At 35.1% G+C, this 15,452-nt stretch overlaps 2 protein-coding genes across 4 annotated transcripts in view; one reads left to right on the plus strand and one right to left on the minus strand.

Moving 5' to 3' along the window:
- LOC117341712 (thiosulfate:glutathione sulfurtransferase-like) overlaps positions 1-7,665 on the plus strand; it is a 30,321-nt gene extending 22,656 nt beyond the window's left edge. The window contains exons 3-5 of one of the 3 annotated variants that reach the window (XR_004535709.1): positions 1,484-1,646; positions 4,577-4,719; positions 4,758-7,665. Coding sequence is in view for 2 of the 3 variants with exons in the window: in XM_033903574.1 (XP_033759465.1) it covers positions 1,484-1,646; positions 4,577-4,640 (227 nt within the window). In the remaining variant the exon portion in view is untranslated. Of the gene's footprint in view, positions 1-1,483; positions 1,647-2,785; positions 2,949-4,576 lie in introns of all 3 variants that reach the window. The other 2 variants (XM_033903574.1, XM_033903575.1) reach the window with 2 other exon arrangements.
- A 5,230-nt stretch (positions 7,666-12,895) lies between these two features.
- LOC117342797 (serine/threonine-protein phosphatase 6 regulatory ankyrin repeat subunit B-like) lies at positions 12,896-15,212 on the minus strand. The gene is given in 3 exon segments (XM_033905057.1): positions 12,896-14,062; positions 14,065-14,627; positions 14,810-15,212. Coding segments are annotated over 2 exon segments (990 nt in total). The 5' UTR covers positions 14,539-14,627; positions 14,810-15,212; the 3' UTR covers positions 12,896-13,546.
- Positions 15,213-15,452: the final 240 nt, after the last annotated feature.

Consider the following 15,452-nt stretch of genomic DNA (forward strand, 5'->3'; position numbering starts at 1 on the left):
CTCAGGCCTTATTAACTTTTGACCCCAGCACTGACCAGTCATTAGGCCGCTATACATTATACATTATACCTGTAATTCCTATGTGATCAACTAGATCAACAGATCAAGTAAACAGATAATTTTAATAATTTCACTGGAATAGCACTCACAACAGTGTTTACTTAATTTCACAGCTGACAGTCTTTTCATAAAATTAGGGAAAATATTCTTTATTTTGGGCAAATAAGATATTTTTTGAGATGACAATAGAATTGGTGACTGACTTGGTGATGACCTCAGAGTGTTGTTTAGCTCGTTGTAACAAAAGGTCAAGATATTTATTGATCATAGTGGAGAAGATAATGATGATACTGTTGTCAGCCTGATCAGTACTACTGATATCAGCGACTAGTTGTTTAAGTCTCAAGAATCTATCAAATTATTGTGTGTTCAGTCCATGTACCACGGTCAGACAATTACTCTGGGCATAAATATAGATCTATCTGTATAATATTTAATAAAAAGAACCAATTTACTTTAAAAATACTAGAATACAGTTTATGGGCTTGAGTGTTCGCAGAATTTACCGGTAGAACTATGAAATAATTGAAATAGCATGAAACATGGAAAGAAAATACCCACAAAAGCACTGTAAAATAAGGTGGCTGTATGATAAGGTGATTTCTAACAAGTCAGGTTGAAAGTTGATAACAATACTTATTTTGTGTGTGATATAAAGTTATTATAAAATTCTAAATTTTTTGTAGGTGATAAAGTTATGATAACCTTACTTTTATTTTTTTGTGGGCAATGTCAAGTTATGATAATTCTGTCGACAATAAATGTTAGAATAACAATAGTTTGTTTTTTGTGGGCAATGTAAAGTTATGATAACAGTGCTTTTTGTGTGCAATGTAAAGTTGCAATAAAAATGCTTTAGTTTTTCACAACTTTTTTTTTTGGCGATATAAAGTTAAGATAACAATGCTTTATTTTTTGTGGCCAATATATTTCCATTTTATATCATATGCTGATCATACTTGTGGCCCTAGATCAGTAGCTATATATATAGATGGACAAGGAGACCGACACATAGTCTAGGTCAGTGGGTTATAGATGGAAGACTGGGTTTTGGTGTCGGGTAGATAGCTTTTAGCTGATTACATTTAATGGTGTTTATAATATGTATTGTTAGCTATTACAACACTGAAAAGGTTGTTATTTCCAGGAGTTCAGATTTTTACGGAGAGAATAAATTCAAAAATAGAAACATTGATAATAAAGCAGAAAATTTGACATGTTTCATGATTTTGGTGGGAATATGTCTGTCATGAAAGTATTTGTTAAAACTGAATATTTGAACAATTTAAAAACAACCTGTAAAGTATTCTGTAAGAAATAACTCCTATTTATTACATATTGATACAAAAAAGATGATTAGAATAACGTAATTGTCAGTAGAATTACTGTGCTGATATGTTTACTGTTCTTTCCTTCCACACAGTCAGTTGTCTGAAAGAAAGTCTATTGTTAAAGGACGACCGCTTCACAGAACTGTTCAACACGCCTAAACCCAGGCCACACGACGAAGATATTGTCTTTGTTGGCTTCGGACCAATCAAAAGCAACACAGCTCTGGAAATAGCACATAAAATGGGATTCAAAAAGTACATAATGTTGTGTAACTAAGCTTGGATATAGTTCTCTGTCAGACCTGGTGTAGTTCATGCTCATTTACTCAATACTATTACACACTGTTTATAACAAGCACATCTTCTGTCTCAAAAGAAAATGTCAATACACATGTACCACCAAAAACTTGAAGAGTTTGATTGATGCTTTTATCAAATGTAATGAGTAACGGTGTAACATTGAAACAAGAATGAAAACGAAAGTTCTTGTTATTAATTGCCAAAAATTAAAAAAAGAAAAAAGAAAAAGGGTAATATGCATAAGTTGTAAATGAAGAAAATCCAGGTGTGAGATATTGACATTTTGATTTGTATACATGTATGACACAACACTGATAAAGCATTTAATGGCCAATACACAAAACTGACTGCATTTGTATATTCTGAAGTCTTCATACTTTAAGTGCTTCTTGTCAAATCCTAAAAATGTACAATATCATATCATAATTAACGAAAGTTTGTTAAAAATCAAACTAATTGAATGAACTACATATTGTGTAGTAAGATTGAGTATTGGCCATGTGCAGTTTATCTAGTGGTTATTGTAGTAATGTTAGAGTTGTGTCCCTTACAACTAGTTAAGGAATTATGGTGTAAACATATTATCTGTATACGTAGTACCATGTGCTTACAATGCTATCAGAGAAATATAGACTTTCTTCAAGCACTGAGTTTTATTTCGTTCGATATCTCATCCATATTTAAAGTTTATCCATGATTCCTTAACCTAAACATCAATTAATATTTCAGTTGCTTGGGGACACTGACTGGTCACCTATGTACACCTACAAACATTAATGGAGATATAAAAAAAAACGATATAAAATATATACAATAATAGTTATAATTATAAGCATGAATAAATCTATTTTCGGCATCAAAGTATCAAAATTTTCTTGACAGTAAATCAGATATTGAATTCAAACCTAAAAAATTCAAATTTATTTGAAGATAATGTTTGAATTCTTAAGAAAAATGTATTAATTTGTAGTGATTTGTTTTGCTATATTCCTATATTGACATAAGTGTTTGTAGGAGGTAGTGTGACCTGAGGCAGTAGCATGCTTTCTGTTTGTCTCACACTGTTTCTCTTCTATGCTGTTGCATGTTCATAGTGGGACAATTGGGATCGGCCCTCAACATGGCTCCACACACGTTCAAGGCCTTGTACGGTCGTGACAAGCCTGAACTCGATGATGACAACATTGTATTTGCCTGTTACGCTGGTATTAGAAGTTTCAAAGCCCTGACTATAGCTCATGAGATTGGTTATTCGAAGTAAGTGTGTTCCATTAAATTTGATCAAAGTAGGCGTGTTAATATGGAAAAGATCCATGTGACATTTCATTAAAAAAAAATATGAAAAAATATTTGGTAATATGCTGGCTTAATATACATATGTAAAGACTGTTTCAGAGATGATAGCCCTCAGCTCTCTTGACATTAGGCTGTAAAGGTACTCCGGGCACCTACGACATTAAATAGTATAGAAAGTATAGTAATTTGATATAATGATGCTCAGACATCCGAGTCTAATCAGGGCTCACTGGTTTGGGACATGACCTTTTTGCCTTACTAAGGGAAGAAAATCATTGATTTTGGAAGGAACTTTCAGCAGTAAAAAAAAAAGATACAATAAATCAACATCAGGCATACAAATAAGCCTTTTACTACCAAGTTCATGTAGCACACCCATAATGGTATTTTGACCCCAGGTAACTTCAGCAGCTGCTACACTAGTAGGAAGTTTTGTAACTGAGGCAGAAGTAAAAAAAAAAAAAAAAACATTCAGTGCACTATGAGTTAGTAGTTTTGACTGAATCCTAGTGCCATTAGCTTGTCTAATTGAACCAGAAATAAAGTATTGACTGAATCCTAGTGCCATTAGCTTGTCTAATTGAAGTAGTTTTGACTAAATCCTAGTGCCATTAGCTTGTCTAATTGAAGTAGTTTTGACTAAATCCTAGTGCCATTAGCTTGTCTAATTGAAGTAGTTTTGACTGAATCCTAGTGCCATTAGCTTGTCTAATTGAAGTAGTTTTGACTAAATCCTAGTGCCATTAGCTTGTCTAATTGAACCAGAAATAAAGTATTGGAATTCTTCCTCAAGATACATTTTATGATTGAAATTACTCTATTTTGTACTTATAACAGTAAATTACCACCAATGTCATAAAATTATTCAGTTTTATACTTGTAAACGTTATCAAATTGTACTGATAACAATGTAATAAGACTTCCTGTTTACTGAAATGTGTGTGGAGATATGCTCTGGAGTCCTCCCTTCTCTGTTCACTACTCTGTTAACTACTTTATTAACTACTCTGTTAAATCTCTTAACTTCATCACATCATGGCTAACTAGGTGGTAGTGAGTAGTCTTATACAAGTTTATTTGAACCTTATCTCTGAAGAAAATCTATTTATATTCAGTAGCTCATCATGATTACAATTGAATCCTGGGGTGACTGTCATTAGTCGGTCATTCCTCTAAATACACGTGGATTCAGTTATTGGTTTCTGTATTTGCCAGTTACCATGGTATGATATAAGAATGCTCACTAAAGTACTTCATTTCTAGAATATAACATAAAGGTCATTCATATCCTTACTATATAGCTCAGTATGCTTTTCATCTTCAAGAATGTAGAATTTTGATGATTATAATGATTAATCTTTAGTTTAAAATGTATTCATGAAATTATGAAAAATGTTTAAACACATTTTGAAAATTTACATGAAATTAGTAAAATGGACTTTGATACCAAAAATAAATGTGTAAAAAAATTATATTTATTTAAATTCATGCTTTTAAACTTAATTGTAAAATGTGTAAAAAAATTATATTTACTTAAATTCATGCTTTTAAACTTAATTGTACTAATGTAGATCCTTTCTTCATTCCAGAGCTAGACAGTATGCAGGAGGGTTTAAAGAATGGATGGAGAAGAAAGAAGAAAGTCAGATATGATGTAAAGTTGGGTACAAAGACTGGGAGGCTCCTTATGTGATCACCTGATAGGATGTGTTTGGTTATAGCTTGAAGACCATCTGGATAAGGATGTGTTTGGTTATAGCTTGAAGACCGTCTGGATAAACTTGATTATCAAAGAAAAAATGTTAATGTCAGAAATTTCCTAATTGTATGCATCCAGGAAACAAATCTTACAGATTTTTTTCTTTATTTTCAAATTCATGTACATGTATACCAGCGGTAACCTTGATCAAATGTATGTTGATTCTAGTATGAACATAGGCCTACCCAGGCTTTGATGGTCCAATCGAAATCTCCAACAAACAATGCCTAGAGAATCGGGGTGTATTATTGTCTCTGGTAGTAAGCACAATTCACCATTACCATGATGTCTGCACAGACAATAGTTTTAGCTTTCTATCTTCATTCATTGCCTTTTGTGCCCATAAATTGAGGGCAAAGTTGTCATTTTGTCTTTTTTTTTTTTTGAAATGTAATAATTTAATATTTTGATTTTTGAATGTGACGAAATCACATACCTTGCATACATTATGTTCTGCTACATTGCTTTGTAGTTGCGGTTCCAGGTCAGCAGGATTTTTTAGCCAGTTATACATTTTTCTCATAATAGACTTTGTACTGCCTAAGCTCTGATATTAAACGTAGTTATTCTGGATTACTCAGGAAACCTGTGATATGTGAAATACTTCAGTGATTAAAAAAAAATGGAAAGGTAAACATTTTATTTAAGGAAGTTTCATTGATGAATTTACTTTGAATCTACAGTATATATTTCATGTTCTTTTTCTTTCTTTTCGAAAAGGACATAAATATGTGGATATTTTTTCATCAGACACATGAATTTGACAGTTCTCTTTCAGAAGCTGTTAACCATTCCCTTGGAAATGAATCTTCAGAATGCTTTCAATTTTTTCTGATTATTTACTTGAAGATATGAAGAGTTATCTCCCTTGTACTATCTTTTTGAGGCTCTTCCAGATGTATTGTGTGTAGGGTGTAAGATAATTAATTACATAGGCCAATTGTTGGTAGGAATGACAAAAGCAGTCACTCGAACCACAAGGTATTTGATTCTGGAATAGCCAGAAACAGAGATACCACAGGTCTCTTCCAGAACAAACGTGTCAAACATTTACATAATCATTCCGAGAAACTATCATATCACTGTCTAAATCATGTTTTTATTTCTGCCTATCTTATTCTCTGTTTTTTCCATAACTGATATTAACTGATATTCAGTGTCAACGTTTCCTTCAGGTTTTACGATTTGTGCAATTTTCCTCTTGATGTTGCATATGATGGCAATTTTGATTGAGCCAAAGAATAATATTGTTTTGATGTATCCAGAAGATGTGTAATAATTCTTGTATGGCTTGACCAATCAGGTCCGGCTTGACCGTTATGTTACAGCTTGACCGTCCTGGTCAATTTGACCGTTCTTGTAAATCTTGACCATTGTGGCACAGCTAGATTCTGATGTATCAATTTGTAGAGGTTTTACATTAGAGATTTATTAAGTACTTGTATCTATCAATGCAGTGTTTAAGAGTGAGTCTGTAAAGTTTTGTCCAGTACTGGGAATTAACTTTTGCAGTAATCAGAATAACCATTGTTTACACATATCTATTGTACATTGTATTCCCTATTTAGAGTGCACTGTATTCCATGATCTCTGTTGATTTTTTGTTCCACCATTTTTAGTCTCATTAGAATAGATAATCATTTCCAAGTTTTACTGTTTTATAAGTAAATCCATGGTCAGTATTACCAACCTGTCATCAATTGTCCCTGGTTCGATGTAGTCCTACATAATAGTAGAGACATACTGTTGATTACTTTGGCTACACTATTTACCAGCTTGTTATATCATTTATGTCTCCCCTGATGCCATTTTGTTTTGGCTTCAAATAGTGCTAGAATTTGTCACAAGTAGAATTTATACATAGCATGCCATATGATATTGAATGTTTTGTTCAGAAAATGGGACCAAAGTGGATTTTATAGAAAAGTGTCCTGTTTGATTCATGAAAGTACTACAATGTATTTATGCAGCAATAAGCCAATGTCTCTGTTGGGTAGAAAAGCTACCAAATGCTGTTTTATCCTGAAATAAGTCTACACCCCACTTTGAATACAATTTTATGTGTTGGTCGTCTGGGGTTATTACAGGCTAAATACAGTTTTATTTACTTTCTCCATCAAAGAGGGAAAATATTGATTTTTAGGTTCCCTTGGATATTTCTTTCTGTTGGTAAACAGGGGAACCAAGTAATTATGGATTTTGTTGAGAAGTTCACAGTTTTTCATTCTGATCTATCAGAGTTACTTCCCTTCGTTTCACTATGTCAGTACATGGTGTAGCAATAGTTTGACAGCCGATGTGGGCCGAGAATGGCAGTGTTTATGCCTGGTTAGACTTACAAGTTTGAAAGACGTTTTTATAAGATGAAGCATTGGTGCCTGGTGATCATCAGAGATGTTTACCATACGATTTATGGAGATTTGATGCCAGAAATATTTGTTCCATGTGCCTATGTCCCTAATGTAATATATTTTAATGTGTAACAGGTAAAAAATGTTTCTTCGTCCATATATGTTGGGAGATTGAGGGCCTAAAACTGGTTGATAGAAATTCTTCTGTCTAATATGTAATATTTTTGTCTGCCATATTGTATTTATTGTCTTGTCATGAATACCCAGTTAAACTGCCAGGGCTGAAACAGTTGTCTCCTTAAATCAAACCTCATTCAATTTGTATTACTGTTATTGTTTATATCTTAACTTCTTACTTTGTAACAGAAAATATCTTGTTAAGTCCGTATTTAATTCCCTAATGTGTATGTGTGTTGTATGTTGACATGTTGGAGGATCACCATATCTACAGTATACAGTACTCTGTAATCTAACCAAATGTACTCAATGTAAACAAGCATTATTATCATTGATATATTCAAATGTGAATTATGTATTTCCAAATAAATTTGTTAATGGTGAAATTATTCTTTGTGGTTTCGGGAATTTTATTAAGTCACCCCTGGAGTAAGTTTTTTCATTCTAAGAGGTTTTAGGGAGAACTTATTATGCCACAGACTTGGGATAATACATACTCCAATCCTATACTAGGTAACCGCTCCCACTGTCGTAGAAAATACTTGATATCTGGGTTGACAGTGTATGCAACATTATAGCTAGATTTGGCAAATATTAATGTGTAAAACGAAAAAGATAATATACACTGTATATGTATTTGTTGTCTGGTATCCCCTTTTCCTCCTCATCAACATAAACGTACCCAGAAAACAAGTATATGTAACATAACCGTACCCAGAAAACAAGTATATGTAACATAAACGTACCCAGAAAACAAGTATATGTAACATAAACGTACCCAGAAAACAAGTGTATGTAACATAAACGTACCCAGAAAACAAGTATCATAAACGTACCCAGAAAACAAGTATATGTAACATAACCGTACCCAGAAAACAAGTACATGTAACATAACCGTACCCAGAAAACAAGTACATGTAACATAAACGTACCCAGAAAACAAGTATATGTAACATAACCGTACCCAGAAAACAAGTATATGTAACATAACCGTACCCAGAAAACAAGTATATGTAACATAAACGTACCCAGAAAACAAGTATCATAAACGTACCCAGAAAACAAGTATATGTAACATAACCGTACCCAGAAAACAAGTATATGTAACATAACCGTACCCAGAAAACAAGTATATGTAACATAAACGTACCCAGAAAACAAGTATATGTAACATAACCGTACCCAGAAAACAAGTATATGTAACATAACCGTACCCAGAAAACAAGTATATGTAACATAAACGTACCCAGAAAACAAGTATATGTAACATAAACGTACCCAGAAAACAAGTATCATAAACGTACCCAGAAAACAAGTATATGTAACATAACCGTACCCAGAAAACAAGTATATGTATGTATATTTTACTGAGAAACAATAGCGAAGGTCAGCAGTATTCAACTTGTGATTCGTGAAAGTCTCCCTCACCTACTTATAGATGTACCGGAAAAGTACCGATACAAAATTGGCCTTTATATAATGTCAAATTCACAGTGTTCAATTCCAAAGCAGAACAAACACAACTTAAGACCGGCTAGAAAAAAAATACAAAAACAAAAATACTGTCGTTCAAGATAAATATATATATATATATATATATATATATAAATACTGTCTTTTAAGATATCAGCAATTTGATCATACACAAATCGCGTACCAACTTATGATGTATTGAGAAAGATTTGTTTTGATATATTGTGAGATGAAAGAAATTAAACAGTTTAAAATTCAAGATATGGCCACCAAGCACCTGTCTCTATAGATTTTGAATTTAAACACTCACAAAGCAGGATCACGCAAGAAGAACCTCAGAAAATAAAGGAGGGATCCCATTAGTAATTAATCTTTCTCATAATCTGCCAAGTTAAATTTTGATACAGTTGGCGGCCATCTTGATTTGACCATGTTATAAAATAGGAAATTTGGACATATTAAGACATATAATTGTATCAAGACCGAAAACGCAATGTTTAGTAGAAGTTTTAAGTAGATTCTAAGGTATGTTTTGTTAAATCAGAAACATATATAACATGTTTCTGGTCAAATACTCCTGTTCTGCTAGTTGTTTGTACGTAATGCACATTATAGGTTTCTGATTAGTTTAAAGCTTGAAGGAATTGTATTATGGAGACAATTGACCGCCCTGTGAATGCGCTGAGCACGCTTGTCGGAACTGTTCCAGAGTGACATTTTACAGTAGTCCAATAGGCTGACTACAGACGTTCTTTGGCTTGGCTGGGAATCAAAACTTGGTGGGTTTCCTGATATCTGCACCATACTGGCATACATTATGCATGTACTAAGGTCTACAACTCACATGGGGTATGTTTTATAAGGCAAGTGACATCGATACCCGGTCAAGGATATTCTTAACTTTGCATTTTCTCAGTGCGACGGCTTCACAGAAGATAGTAAAATAAATCTTTATCATTAACTTCATTAAAGGTAGTAGCTCGTGAGGCAGATGTCAGAAGACGGATCGTACTGTAGAACAGAACCAGGTGATGGATGCTAATTAAAAAGCATCACTTCGCGTAGATAATATAGCTGGATAATTGTGCAGTTGTACTTTCAGATGGTGTAAGTTACTGGTGTTTCCAGACAATTCCCGGGACTCGGCTATATGCTCGTAAATCATTTACATAAAAAGACATTTAATCCACAGGGACTTGAGAATTAGTTAGTCTACATGTATTTGGACCTTTCCTAGTGTGTATAGCATATCGTTTCAGACATTTTGGGGGCTAGATTAAAATAGGGTAAAAATGACACCCTGGTGGTCATTATATACAGAAGGGTGGAAAGAACCCTGGGACAAAAAAATCGACACCGGCTACGTTTCTCGATGAAAAAAATTCTGTTGAGTGTAGAGGAAAATGCTTATGATCGTTGAAAAGGTGGATATTGAAAGAAAAATCAAGATAATCTGTTAGGTATGTATTAAGTCCGAAAACTGTAAAAAAAAAAAATGTAAACATTGATATATGTTTCTTCGTGAGTGTGTGTCTTTAAGCGTTTTCATAATCGAGCGATGCACCAGTTTTTACAGTCGGCCAATTGTTACCCAGTGATTGAATTAGTCGAGAGGCAGATATACATGTCATTCATCATTGGATAAAAATGCCTGCTTTTCAGGCGACCAGTGATGACGACGTGAACGTAAGATTGTCAAATACTTATTATTGTTCAGTATAATTATGTCTTAATCAACCTGTGACGATAATTACCGAGGAATGGCGATATTAAGAGAATATGACTAACGATCGTAATTCTGACCCTTTACGAGCTATGTAAGGACATTCCTGCGACCCCGTTATCGTAGAGATCATGTAGTACTGTTTATTGAACAGGAGTGACGCCCCTAGTACAATTCGTTACATTCCATAGACCAAAGGAACGTACAAGGGACGTATAGATTGATACAGACAGAACACATTTCGATTGGTTATAGAATAATTTCAATTGTCTACTTAACGATTAATTCATTTAGCGTTTATGTCAATATCTTTTCAACGCACTACTATAGCTAACGGAACAATTAGCTGTAGAATTGATAATTCAAACGAAACTATTGTACCTATCTAAACATGTTTAACAAACAATAAACATAACAACTATCACTGTACACAATGACAACGGGAATCTATATGTTTAGTTATATCGTTAGTAACGAGGTATAAATATCCTCAAGTCCTTCACCAGTCAACACACCAGTCAATAGCTATGTTACTGTCAAACACCAAGTATCTACTCAGAGTTGTCGTTCCTTACACTAGAGTTGTCGTTCCTTACACTAGAATTGTCTTTCCTTACTAGAGTTGTCGTTCCTTACACTAGAGTTGTCTTTCCTTACACTAGAGTTGTCTTTCCCTACTAGAGTTGTCGTTCCTTACACTAGAGTTGTCGTTCCTTATAGTCACTAGTGTACCGAACGACAACTCGGAGGATTGCCAGCCATCAACAGGTCCTGATAAAAATCAAACACATTACCAGTACGTAAACCAGACTATATTTACACGTCATACTATATATATGTTTTCAATGTATAACTGTTACCATTAATTTTTTTCTTCGATATTCAAATATATCTCTAGATCTATTTGAAATAAATATATTTAATAAGTTTAATACGTTTTGTGGCCATATAGTTTTTTGTAAAAAAAAACAACCCTGAAATTATTAAGTTAACGAGGGCATAATAAGAATAAAATGTAAATTTACAAGGAGCTTTGAAACAGGATAAAAGAAGAGACCATGTGTTCCGGTAGTGTAAGCGTCTTCTGCTTCATGGACGACACCCGTCATACAAATCTAGGTCACGACGACACCCATCATACAAATCTAGGTCACGACGACACCCGTCATACAAATCTAGGTCACGACAACACTTGGCATACAAATCTAGGTCACGACGACACTCGGCATACAAATCTAGGTCACGACGACACCCGTCATACAAATCTAGGTCACGACAACACTTGGCATACAAATCTAGGTCACGACGACACTCGGTATACAAATCTAGGTCACGACGACACCCGCCATACAAATATAGATCACGACGACACTCTGCATACAAATCTAGGTCACGGCGACACTCGGCATACAAATCTAGGTCACGACGACACCAGCCATACAAATATAGATCACGGCGACACCCGTCATACACATTTAGGTTATATCGACGACACTCGGCATACAGATCTAGGTTAAACCTTCTACAACACAGGCTTAATTCAGTGGCGACCAAACCAATACACACATTCAGACTCGTTTGTATATATCACTTTCATTGAACAGTAAAGTCGCTTAATACCTGACGTAACTTTCCTCCCCACTCATCGTGGATATGAGACAATAATAAATTGTCCACTGAGGCATTTAGAAAGAGATTACGGTAATGCTACTTCAACAAGTCGTAAACAAAGCTACACTGTATATATTACAACCCTTAATGATCGTCTGTAAACACGCGCATGTCCGGCTTTTAAAGCTTAATATGATTAACGTGGCACCGAACTTATGGTCGCTAATTTCATGTTTATATCTACTACGACGTAATACATACAATATATAGGATCATAAGATTTATGAATGGGCCCAACACTTTTAATGGAGTTATATACATTGTATGACGTTACAGCTGAAATAAACGGAGTTTGTTGGCCAATCCTAGCTCCCCTGGGTATCATAAAATACATACAATAAGCTCCACACAACATCCCCACTTCTCAACTACATTGACAGCCAAATCCTTTTCAATGTCGACTGATTACATGTATTTTGTTTTAAGCTCGATCATTGTACACAAATTTAATTATATCGATAAGGAATTGTTAATGCGAAATATTTAATATAAGGTTAAGCTATAATAACGGCCAATGTACTTTTATAAAAGAAAGATATATCAATAATGATAATACCCACTGGCCCGTAATTGTGTTTGTACTATTTTGACGACATAAACACGGACGAACACCATAAAAACGTCTGTATTATACATGTAGTCTATCGGTGATCGCTAGACCAAAACAATTTGTCAAATGCGAGGTAAAGTCATTCAAAGACAACAGAACTTTGGGCAAGCTTTCCAGTTTTGATGCCATTCCAAATATCTAAGACTAAAATAACATAATTTTTTAATCAAAAGACGAATTTTATTTCGGTATTATTTGATTAATATGCACTGTACCCTCATATAAATACAACTTTACACTTCTCTACAGTACACGTGGTGTTACAGTACACGTGGTGTTATACGTAATACAATACAGTACGTAATGTGTATTACATGTGCTTACATATTGTCTCACCTATATATACACATTGCACGTGCTTTGTTTATCATGTCATACGTAAACAGTTGTTTACAGAAACTGAGTTATGATGATCTTAATGTGTTAAAATATTAGAATATAGGTACATCCATGTCATAGATCCAGCAGTCGGAAAACCTTGTCTTCGAGTTCTCGGTATCCTCACACGCGGCGATAACGTTCGGAAATTTATATTGAAAACATTCGGACAACTTTCACGGTGAGTAATTTAGTGAATAGATGACATAGTATTAATGCATGTATGTTGTACATCCAACTGGTACACCGTGAACTGAAGCTGTAGTAGAGACTCAAATTGAGTACAAACACAAACTGTTAAGAGATAATATGGTACTGAAGCTGGAAGCGTTGATTTGGAGGTTTTTAAACCATTCAATGAGACAATGACAATTCCTTTGGAATGCTGACATAATAGAAAAGGAAGTTTTTGTAACATCAAAGAGTCTCCCCATTACCACCGATGTCAAAACTGTTTTGATTTGAAACTAGACACAATCTCTTTCCGCTTGGAATGCTGGGTAGCCTCATCTTGTTTCCAAACATTGGAGATTCTGGTTGATAAGCAACAGCAAGTTTTTCCTCTCGTGATATTGGGGTCAAAGTTCGCTTAATCCTTCTAGGACTGTCCACCCAGGGACTGTCGCTGGAGGAATGGACTCTGTCATGTTTAAACCCCTGCCAATGTTCTATTCCATTATGGTCGTAAGATGAGTTCTGTCGTGACCAGTTCGGGACGGGCGTTGCATTTCGGGAAGCATACCCGTCACGTGGCGAAAGTCCAGGAACCTGAAGGGTTGGATTAAGCAATAAATTACCTTTTTGTGACATCACAGATGCTTCGCGTCCCAATATTAAATTCAGACCCTTTCTATCCCGAATATTGTTTGAATTGCGTCCCCCGACACCATCTGTTGTCAGAACTTTACAACAGTCAAACAGCTGCAGTTTGACACTGCAAGTTCGAGAGCGGTTATTCCATTTTTATTTTTTATATTCAAATCTACTACGGTTTTCGTCGCAGAGGAACTTATCAAGGTTTTGAGACCTTGGGAATTTGATGCAGCCACCGCGTGCATTGCCGCGGTATAGCCCTCCAGGTCCTGAAGATTGGGGTTACACAATTTGTTTCTGGCGATTAGTCTAACGACATCCACACGATCTGCCTCCATACATGCGTACATGAGTGCCGTACAACCACTGCTGTCCTGTGCGTTAATGTAACAGTTACTACGTAACAACAGACGGACAACGTGCGTTCTGACGTCATCAATGTCGCAACAGACGGCGTATATCAATGGAGTTTTCCCTTCGTCGTCTCTTGCGTCGACGTCGACGTTTTTGTCGAGAAGAGAACTTATCTGCCTCGCTTTTCCCATAAGTATTGCGTTCAGAAGCCGACTTCCGGTGCTGTCTACGTCGTGGGCCATATTTAAACAGTTCACGATAATTTAACAGATTCCGCTTCCGGTATGTTGTTTAAGATCTCTTCTTCACTTGGGAGTCCGATTCGCCGTATCTGAAAAATATAATATTGAAGTATTTTATTAGATTAATTATAAATCTCTATAAGTCCACATGGAGATGAGTTTTACTGCATTTACTACAATCTTACCCGAGCTGAATAAATTGTATACAAATTTTACGTAGCGTTTTATAATAATCCTTACGGGAAGGGAATCCGTACAGAATGTGTCATACCTATAACGTTGAAATGCTAAGCATGACGCACGAGCCAAAGGATAGTTCCGGGTTTATCAATGTTTCGAAGAAATAAAGAAACGATCCCAGGATATATCAACGATTACAAGTTTTCCGTAAATATGATATGTGTGCTCCTCAAACGTAAATCATATCTGTTTCTCTCCTTGGTTTTGTTTTGAACTAATGAAACGTAACTTTCTTGAGAAAACCCCTCTCATCATAACACAGTAGTCGGCTGGAGTGTCTACATGTCTACCACACGTGTGTATAGACAAACCCACGGGTATAATAAACAATTACACCCAGTACTATCGACGGGTATCAGTTATGTTTTCTGTAAAATTAATATCCATAATGAACCTTCCCGGGCACAGGTCAAGCCCGACTGTTCCGTATCGCTTGTTTACAATAGGATCGATCGTCAGACCCTCACAGGAGTGTTAAGTTACGGCGGTGGGGCTTTGTGGCCTAGACCTATGATCAGCTTAATACAGAACACCACAACAACTTGTACTAAAGATTAATTACGTAAGCGTATATTTACAATAAACATACAAGGGGATTGAAAAGTTACAACATTCGAAAAATAAATGAGATACGTTTTGGTTCTGTGCATTGAGAAGTGTTTGGAAATGATACA

Source organism: Pecten maximus, chromosome 14, assembly GCF_902652985.1.
Source record: "Pecten maximus chromosome 14, xPecMax1.1, whole genome shotgun sequence".
NCBI lineage: Eukaryota > Metazoa > Mollusca > Bivalvia > Pectinida > Pectinidae > Pecten > Pecten maximus.